The following is a 9864-nucleotide window of genomic DNA, read 5'->3' on the forward strand; positions in this document are numbered from 1 at the left end:
AATGTCTCCCGGCCTGAGAGGGAGGCACTTGAGCAGTATATCTCCTCGTCCCTCGCGTCTGGTCTCATCCGGCCCTCCTCGTCACCGTTAGCCGCTGGGTTCTTTTTTGTAGAAAAAAAGGATAAATCACTCCGTCCCTGCGTAGACTATCGGGCACTCAACGACATAACGGTTAAGAATAAGTACCCTCTGCCGCTTATGGACTCCGCATTTAACCTGCTTCACTCCGCCAAGTTCTTTTCTAAGCTCGACCTGCGTAGCGCTTACCATCTGGTGCGCATACGAGAGTGGGATGAGTGGAAGACCGCGTTCAATACTCCCCTTGGGCATTTTGAGTACCTGGTCATGCCCTTCGGCCTTACCAATGCCCCGGCCGGTTAGGTCGGTTCGTCTTCGTTTACCTGGACAACATACTCATCTTCTCCTCCTCCCTCGCTGAACATGTGCAACAGGTCCGGTTGGTCCTCCAAAGACTCCTAGAGAATAGGCTGTTCGTCAAGGCTGAGAAGTGTGCTTTTCACACCTCCTCAGTCGCGTTCCTAGGGTTTATCGTGGAGCGGGGTCAGATTAAGCCCGACCCAGCCAAGATCCAGGCTGTGGCCGACTGGCCTACTCCTACAACTAGGAAGCACCTCCAGCGGTTCCTGGGCTTCGCCAATTTTTACCGGCGATTTATTCGGAATTTTAGTCGGGTCGCTGGACCCCTCACAAGGCTTACATCGGTAAAGGAGTCGTTTGGTTGGACCCCCGAGGCGGAGTCGGCTTTCAACCGGCTTAAGGGTCTATTCACCTCCGCTCCGGTACTCATTCACCCCAACCCTGCTAACCAATTCTTTGTCGAGGTTGACGCTTCCAATACTGGCGTTGGGGCGGTCCTCTCCCAGCGCTCCACCTCCGACCAGAAACTGCACCCCTGCGCCTTCTTCTCTCGTCGCCTGACCGGGGCCGAACAAAATTATGACATCGGCAACAGGGAATTGCTGGCCGTTGTACTCGCTCTGCAGGAATGGAGGCACTGGCTGGAGGGTGCGGAACCACCATTCATCATACACACGGACCATAAGAACCTGGCCTACCTCCGCTCGGCCCAGAGGCTCAACCCCCGACAGGCACGGTGGGCGCTCTTTCTTGCACGATTCAACTTCACCCTGACTTTTCGTCCTGGCTCACAGAACTGCAAGCCGGACGCCCTCTCTAGACTGCACTCTTCACCCTCGGAGGAGTCCCCCCCCCGGAGACCATCATCCCACAATCCCGGATTCTGGGTGCCCTCCAGTGGGATGTGGAGAGGCAAGTGGCCGACGCCATGGAGAAGGTCACCCCGCCCAACGGTTGCCCCTCTGGGCGCCTGTTCGTCATCCCAGGACTCCGACCTGAGGTCCTCCGCTGGGCACACGAGTCCAAGCTGGCGTGCCATCCGGGGGCGTCGCGCACCGCCTTCCTCTTGGCACAGCGGTTCTGGTGGCCTTCCTATCGAGCTGACGTACGGCAGTTTGTGGCAGCCTGTCCCACCTGTGCTCGGAACAAGTCCTCCCATCAGCCCCCAGCTGGGTTGCTGCAACCACTACCCATTCCCTCCCGCCCGTGGTCCCACGTGGCTCTGGACTTCGTCACTGGCCTCCCTCCATCCAATGGCAACACTGTCATACTCACGCTGGTCGACAGGTTCTCTAAGATGGCTCATTTCGTCGCCCTCCCCAAACTCCCGTCTGCCCTGGAGACGGCTGATCTGTTGGTCCACCATGCCTTCAGACTGCATGGTATCCCCCTGGACATCGTCTCGGACAGGGGCCCCCAATTCACGTCAGCAGTCTGGAAGGCTTTTTGCAAGTCCCTTGGTGCTTCACCCAGCCTGTCCTCGGGTTACCACCCCCAGACCAACGGCCAGACTGAGAGAGCCAACCAGGACCTGGAGGCGGCCATCCGTCGCGTCTGCCATCAGCAACCCGCCTCCTGGTCCTTTAATCTCCCTTGGATCGAATACGCTCGCTGGTCAGCTCAGCCACGGGCCTCTCACCGTTCCATGTGGCGTATGGATACCAACCCCAGGCTTTCCCCTCACTGGAGTCAGAGTCCGCTGTCCCCTCTGTGGCAGCCCACCTCAGACGGGCTCGCCGAGCATGGCAAAACACCCGGGCCGCATTGGGGCGCACCTCCGAGCGGAACCAGCGGTTGGCCAACCGCCACCGTTCGGCCGCCCCGGAATACAAGATTGGACAGAGGGTGTGGCTCTCGTCTCGGGACCTACCGCTCCACACGGACTCAAGGAAGCTCCAACCCAGGTACATCGGCCCATACCCAATAGTACGGGTCTTTAGCCCGTCCTCTGTGCAGCTCCGTCTCAAGGGGCAGGGGTTTTCAGTATTTGGTGGACTGGGAGGGATACGGGCCGGAGGAACGCTCTTGGATTTCCCGCTCCCTCATCCTTGATCCCACCCTCCTTTTCGATTTCTATAAATGTTTTCCCGAGAAGCCAGGTAAGCCGCCAGGTGGCGACTCTTAGAGGGAGGGGTACTGTCACAGTTCCGTTCCTGCCTTCTGGTCTGCTCTTCCTTGTTTTCCAGATGTCCTGGAGCGGGCGGGAGGACTGGGCACACCTGAAGCCCATCAAATCATCTGCCCATTTAAGGCCGCCGCTTGCAGTGACAGTCGCTGGTTCCTCGCTTCGTATCCTGCTACCCAAAGGGAACTTCGGTCTACCCAGCACTCCCTAGCCGTCCAGCCAGCCTCCTGTTGTTCTGTTAAGTGATTTATGTTTGCTGCGCTCTTTCGTGCCCTTCCTCGCCACCACCTTGTGTTTGCCCCCCTGGGCAGTTTGTTTATTGGACTTTGCTCATTAAAAGACTCTAACTGCAACTCCTGTTGGCCTTCCTCTGCGTCTGGGGCCCAACCCACGACACCGCGTGACAGACAGCCCGGTAAAGTCGGTGAGACAACGGCCGATGAGGCGCCTTGTGTCTCCTTCCAGGACGTCGTCCACCCCGGGGATGTGGAGCTCCGGAGGACACAACAGGACTCGGGATGCCTCACCGCTGTCGGGGAGATGACTTCCATGGGGTGAGTCGCCCCGGAGCATCACTTTCAGCCCGACAGGTCGCTGTTTCGGCGGGATGCTGCGGTTAACGGCTCCTGCCGCGACAACCGGCGCGGCGCTTTCTCCAACTGCACCTGAACGCAACATTAAAGTGCCCGGAACACCGCTCTTCTCCATGTCCGTCGCAATAATCGCCAGATAACGAGTGGGAGATTCGGGTAAGGTTGCTAGCTTAAACCACACAAAGATGGAAGTTTTCCTCAACGCGTCCGCTCACTGTCCCGGCAAGTTTAACGTTCAAAGATGCTGCGTTTCCAGCTTTATAGTGAATTGGAATTGTGACGTCAATGAACTTCCGCTGCAGCTTCCGGGTTTGCGTTCCCTCCATCCATCCATTTCCTGTGTCGCTTGTCTTCAGTTTATCCAAGCTGACTTTAAACGACTTTGTCGCCAGGGGTGTCCCAACTTTAAGAAAATAAATCACAAGTAACTTGATTTCGTTTTTTGTAAATTACGGCCAAGTCTTGTTAACACGTTGTGTGAGTACAGCCGTGTTCTTAATGGGTTTTTAATGTTAGCATCTGTTAGCTCGCCACAACATTGGGCTGTGTTGGACCTCACACTTCCTGGTTGTGTCACGTGGTCTCATGTTCACCCTGACAGTATTATACTGTATTTGTGTTACGTACAAGATTAATGGTGGAGTTTTTTTATATAGATACCATTGAGAAAGAGTATTTTATAGTATTTGTTATGATTTTTATTGAATTCATAAAGATTTGGCTCCATTATGAGCAACTTAGGTGAGAAAAACTATTGAATTCAAGAAATAAGTCATTGAAAAACCGGAAGTTAGTGTTTGTGTAGTGTATCTGGAAATAGCATTTTTGGGTTTCTGGAATAAATTAATTTTATTTACATTATTTCTTATGGCCAATCTAAATACTGCTTTATATATATATACTATATATAAATGATTGATTGATGAAACACCTCAAAGGGTGCGGCTTGGACACATCCTCAGTGAAGGACCTACGGTCATTGGGTGTTTCGGGTCTTTGATCTTCAGACACCCTCACCTAGGCGACCCAACCGGGGGTGATCAGGCCCCGGTTTGTGTCCAAGCAGCGTGCTACTCCATGCGTCTCCCCTCTTGATCCACAGCCACCTCGAGGCTTTTTCGGCTGCCTCGCTGATGTTTTTGGTGGCCCTTCTTTCTTGCAGCCCTCTGATGCCAAGGAGCTTGAGTGCTCGATGTAACGACTGCCCTGGAAAGCCTCTGCAGCCCACTTCTACGGGCTCACAGCGGGCCCTCCAGCCTCTCTCTCTACACAACTCCACCAGCTCCAGGTATTTGGCCTTCTTCCGCTCGTGGGCCTCCTCCATCCGGTCTTCCCAGGGGACTGTAAGTTCCAGCAGCACCGCTTGTTTTGTTGCGTCCGATGTTAAGACCAGGTCTGGCCTCAGTGACGTCCTGGCTATGTGCTCTGGAAACTTCAGTTGCCTCCCGAGGTCCACGAGCAACCTCCAGTCACGGGCTGTGGCTAGCAGCCCGGTCGGGACTTTATGTCCTGCCGGGTGTTTCTCCCCAGCCCTGACGAAGGTGATCTTCTGCCTACTCTGGGGCTGGTGCTTGCTCTGCTGGATCCCGGTGCAGATGGTGTCTGCTACTGCCTTCAGCACCTGGTCATGGCGCCATGTGTATCTCCCCTCTCCCAGGGCTTTCGGGCAGCAGCTCAGGATATGCTCCAGGGAACCCCGTGCCGAGCACAGTGGGCATGCTGGGGTTTCTGCTAGCCCCCAGCTATGCAGGTTTGATGGACTTGGGAGCACATCGTACACTGCCTGAATCAGGAACTTGAGTCTGGCTGGTTCTGACTTCCAAAGTTCTGACCAGGTGATCTTCCGTGCCGATGCCTGGTCCCAATTAGTCCATGCTCCTTGCTGGCGCATGGCCACTGTCCTGGTTCGGCGTTCCTCTTCCACCTCTGCACGGATCTCTCCCTGCACCATCTGACGTCTCTCTCGTCCCTGGGCCTCGTCGTAGCGTGGTCTTATGTGGCAACCAAGACCAGCTCGTCCAACTGCCACTGAGCCTACTAAGACGCCATGCCTTAGTCTTGCTTCAGCCTGGTCGACTGCCTCTTGCGCCCGCCACTTCCTCCCCGTTCTGACCGTGATGCCTGCGGAGGAGACTCTGGTGTCGGCTGAGTCCCTGTACAGCAGCACCTCTCTGGCTCTGGTGACTTTGAACTCCTCGGTCAGGCCAGTAAAGGGGAGTTGCAGCTTGTTGCTATTCCCATACAGAGCGATGCTGCTTAGACTCTAAATACTGCTTTATATATATATATATATATAAATACTCCCTGCTGCTGTAACAGCCAGAGCTCATGCCGCCCATGTCCGTCCTTGTCAAGAGGAAGTGACAAAAAATGACAAAAAATACATATAATAATAATAATAATAACAAAAAAATGAAAAAATAATTGTCACGTTTCGGCATCACTGTGTTGCGGTGCGACCCCAGGATGCAGAGAGCAGGACCGAATGCAGGTAAAAATACAGTGAAGAAAATAAGTATTTGAACACCCTGCTATTTTGCTATTTCTCCCACTTAGAAATCATGGAGGGGTCTGAAATTTTCATCGTAGGTGCATGTCCACTGTGAGAGAGATAAACTAAAAAGAAAAATCCAGAAATCACAATGCATGATTTTTTAACAATTTATTTGTGTGATACAGCTGCAAATAAGTATTTGAACACCTGTGTATCATCTAGAATTCTGACCCTGAAAGACCTGTTAGTCTGCCCATTAGAAGTCCACCTGCACTCCATGTATCATCCTGAATCAGATGCACCTGTTTGAGGTCGTTAGCTGCATAAAGACACCTGTCCACCCCATACAATCAGTAAGACTTTAACTTGTAACATGGCGAAGACCAAAGAGCTGTCCAAAGACACCAGAGACAAAATTGTACACCTCCACAAGGCTGGAAAGGGCTACGGAGCAATTACCAAGCAGCTTGGTGAAAAAAGGTCCACTGTTGGAGCTATCATTAGAAAATGGAAGAAGCTAAACATGACGGTCAATCTCAATCGGAGTGGAGCCCCATGCAAGATATCACCTCGTGGGGTCTCAATGATTCTAAGAAAGGTGAGGAATCAGCCCAGAACTACACGACAGGACTTGGTCAATGACCTGAAAAGAGCTGGGACCACCGTTTCCAAGGTTACTGTAGGTAATACACTAAGACGTCATGATGTGAAATCATGCATGGCACGAAAGGTTCCCCTGCTTAAACCAGCACATGTCAAGGCCCGTCTTAAGTTTGCATATGACCATTTGGATGATACAGAGGAGTCATGGGAGAAAGTTTTATGGTCAGATGAGACCAAAATAGAACTTTTTGGTCATAATTCCAATAAGCGTGTTTGGAGGAAGAAGAATGAAGAGTACAATCCGAAGAACACCATCCCTACTGTGAAGCATGGGGGTGGTAGCATCATGCTTTGGCGGTGTTTTTCTGCACATGGGACAGGACGAGTGCACTGCATTAAAGAGAGGATGACTGGGGCCGTGTATTGTGAGATTTTGGGGAACAACCTCCTTCCCTCTGTCAGAGCATTGAAGATGGGTCGTGGCTGGGTCTTCCAACACGACAACGACCCGAAGCACACAGCCAGGAAAACCAAGGAGTGGCTCCGTAAGAAGCATATCAAGGTTCTAGCATGGCCCAGCCAGTCTCCAGACCTGAACCCAATCGAAAATCTTTGGAGGGAGCTCAAACTCCGTGTTTCTCAGCGACAGCCCAGAAACCTGACTGATCTAGAGAAGATCTGTGTGGAGGAGTGGGCCAAGATCCCTCCTGCAGTGTGTGCAAACCTGGTGAAAAACTACAGGAAACGTTTGACCTCTGTAATAGCAAACAAAGGCTACTGTACCAAATATTAACATTCATTTTCTCAGGTGTTCAAATACTTATTTGCAGCTGTATCACACAAATAAATTGTTAAAAAATCATGCATTGTGATTTCTGGATTTTTCTTTTTAGTTTATCTCTCTCACAGTGGACATGCACCTACGATGAAAATTTCAGACCCCTCCATGATTTCTAAGTGGGAGAAATAGCAAAATAGCAGGGTGTTCAAATACTTATTTTCTTCACTGTATTTATTTTTGCAATAATTGCGGCAGGCAGGAAAAAGGCAACACAACTTGCTGACTGACAAATGATAATGATCCCACGAAGGGAGAAGCGCACACCTGAACTATATACCCACACAAATTAGGGACAGGTGTGAACGATTACGGCAACCAAGGACGACAGGACAAAACAGGAAGTTAACTACAAAATAAGAGTTCCAAAACGGAAACCAAAACCTAAACCGAGAACATAAACCAACTGTCACGCAGGACTTCACGCAGGGCGTGACAGTACACCCCCCTCAAGGACGGATCCCAGACGTCCAAAACAAATAGTAGTCAAAGAGGGATGGGTGGTGGGGGGACCGGAGGTGGGTCGCCGACGGAACCCTTCTGGGGGCCGGCCGGGGCGGCAGGCCCGGCGGAGCCAGCAAGACCCCTCCAAGTGATGGAGGGAATGGTTGGGTTGGTAAACGCCTTCCGGGGGGCGCCCTCGACCAAGCGCGAGGTAGGCTTCCTCAGGCGGGCGCCCTGGGTGTAGAACCAAGTCTCTGGCCGAAAGTCTAGAGGCCGTCCGGCCCCGACGCGGAGACGGCAAAGAAGCAGGCGTCCGGTCCCGACGCGAAAAAGCAGGCGTCCGGTCCCGACGCGAAGAAGCAGGCGTCCGGTCCCGACGCGAAGAAGCAGGCGTCCGATCCCGACGCGAAGAAGCAGGCGTCCGATCCCGACGCGAAGAAGCAGGCGTCCGATCCCGACGCGAAGAAGCAGGTGTCCGATCCCGACGCGAAGAAGCAGGCGTCCGATCCCGACGCGAAGAAGCAGGCGTCCGATCCCGACGCGAAGAAGCAGGCGTCCGATCCCGACGCGAAGAAGCAGGCGTCCGATCCCGACGCGAAGAAGCAGGCGTCCGATCCCGATGCGAAGAAGCAGGCGTCCGATCCCGACGCGAAGAAGCAGGCGTCCGATCCCGACGCGAAGAAGCAGGCGTCCGATCCCGACGCGAAGACGGCGAGGCAGCAGACGTCCGACCCTGACGCGCCGACGGCGAAGAAGCAGGCGTCCGACCCTGACGCGCCGACGGCGAAGCAGCAGGCGTCCGACCCTGACGCGCCAACGGCGAAGCAGCAGGCGTCCGACCCTGACGCGCCGACGGCGAAGCAGCAGGCGTCCGACCCTGACGCGCCGACGGCGAAGCAGCAGGCGTCCGACCCTGACGCGCCGACGGCGAAGCAGCAGGCGTCCGACCCTGACGCGCCGACGGCGAAGCAGCAGGCGTCCGACCCTGACGCGCCGACGGCGAAGCAGCAGGCGTCGTCCCTGCCAGAGCCTGTCCATCTGCTCCAGCAAGCCCTGCTGCTCGTCCTGCAGGTGGAGAGGGCTGTGCCTCCTCACTCCCCCAGCAGGTGGCGCCATCCTCCCCTTCCATCGGCGGGCTGGGCTGTGCTTCCACCGTAGCCCAGCAGGTGGTACTAGCCCCCCCTCTCGAAGGCGGATCCCAGACGCCGTAATCCGAGGGAGCCGAAACCAGGGCAGGGAGGAGGGAGGCTTGGAGGAGGGCCACTGGCTCCTCCAGGTCAACAGTCCCGGCCACAGCCACCTGCCTGGTCCCGAAGCTGCGCGGCTTGGGCACGGGCGGGATCAGGGACGCCACGCAGCTTGGCATGGGAGCCGGGTCTTGAAAACCCCTCGGGCTGCGCGGCTTGGGCACGGGCGAAATCCGGGATGCCACGCAGCTTGGCACGAGAGCCGGGTCTTGGGAACCCCAGTGGCTGCGTGGCTTGGGCACGGGCGCCAGGTCTTGGGGACACCTGGGACTGCGTGGCTTAGGAACTGGAGGAATCCGAGAGGCCACGCAGCTTGGCACGGGAGCCGGGTCTTGGAAACCCCTGGGGCTGCGTGGCTTGGGAACTGGCAGAATCTGTGAGGCCACGCAGCTTGGCACGGGAGCCGGGTCTTGAAAACCCCAGGGGCTGCGTGGCTTGGGAACTGGAGGAATCTGAGATGCCACGCAGCTTGGCACGGGAGCCGGGTCTTGGAAACCCCAGGGGCTGCGTGGCTTGGGAACTGGAGGAATCCGAGAGGCCATGCAGCTTGGCACGGGAGCCGGGTTTTGGGGACACCTGGGGCTGCGTGGCTTGGGAACTGGAGGAATCCGGGGAGCCTCGCCACTTGCCACGGGAGCCGTCAGGGAACGCCCGACGGGCTGAAACTCGGCAGCAGCGAGAGAGTTGAGCTGTGCCGTGGCGTGACATGGCGAGGCGGAAGAGGGCGGCCACACCTCTTGGCGACGTGCCGTGCGCCGGCGACGCCGCCGCGTCGGAGGGTGTGCAGCGGTTACCGGGAACACCGACGCCATGGGCACTAGGGTGCCGTCCGGCCCCCACACCATGGTTTCCAGTTCCTCCGGAGTATACCTTGCACATTCTTGCTCCATTGCCTTGAAGAACTGCCGGGTCCATTCGTCGAACTCCGCGAGGTCGTCGTCGGGTCCGTCGAAGCCGGCAGGGCAAGAGGGCGGGTGCACCTCGACTTGGCGTGGAGGGGAAGATGAGCTAGGCGTCGCTCTGTGGCGCCGCGGCTTGCGTCGGCGTCGCGAAGGGTTTGGAGCGTCGTCGGCGGGTCCGGGATACAGCCACGCCGTAGCGACGAACGTGTCGTCCGGACCGCACACCAAATCCTCCATCTC

At 55.7% G+C, this 9864-nt stretch overlaps 1 protein-coding gene across 1 annotated transcript; it reads right to left on the reverse strand.

Annotated features, from left to right (window-relative positions):
- Positions 1-4090: 4090 nt before the first annotated feature.
- On the reverse strand, positions 4091-9637 carry LOC144894450 (uncharacterized). Its single transcript, XM_078791002.1, has 2 exons — positions 9593-9637; positions 4091-5359 (listed from the first exon to the last, which is right to left on the reverse strand). The coding sequence occupies exons 1-2, from the start codon at positions 9635-9637 to the stop codon at positions 4100-4102; spliced, it is 1305 nt and encodes a 434-aa protein (XP_078647128.1). The 3' UTR covers positions 4091-4099.
- Between the last annotated feature and the right edge of the window lie 227 nt (positions 9638-9864).

This window comes from Doryrhamphus excisus, linkage group LG6 (genome assembly GCF_037039965.1).
Source record: "Doryrhamphus excisus strain RoL-2023G ecotype Guam linkage group LG6, RoL_Dexc_Guam_v1.1, whole genome shotgun sequence".
Lineage (NCBI taxonomy): Eukaryota > Metazoa > Chordata > Actinopteri > Syngnathiformes > Syngnathidae > Doryrhamphus > Doryrhamphus excisus.

Bases quoted from the DNA above. Each gene is read 5' to 3' on its own strand.
- LOC144894450 (XM_078791002.1), bottom strand. From the start codon at position 9,637: ATGGACCCGGCAGTTCTTCAAGGCAATGGAGCAAGAATGTGCAAG. The intron at 5,360-9,592 runs GTATACTCCGGA...AGCAGTATTTAG, and splicing joins ATGGAGCAAGAATGTGCAAG to AGTCTAAGCAGCATCGCTCT.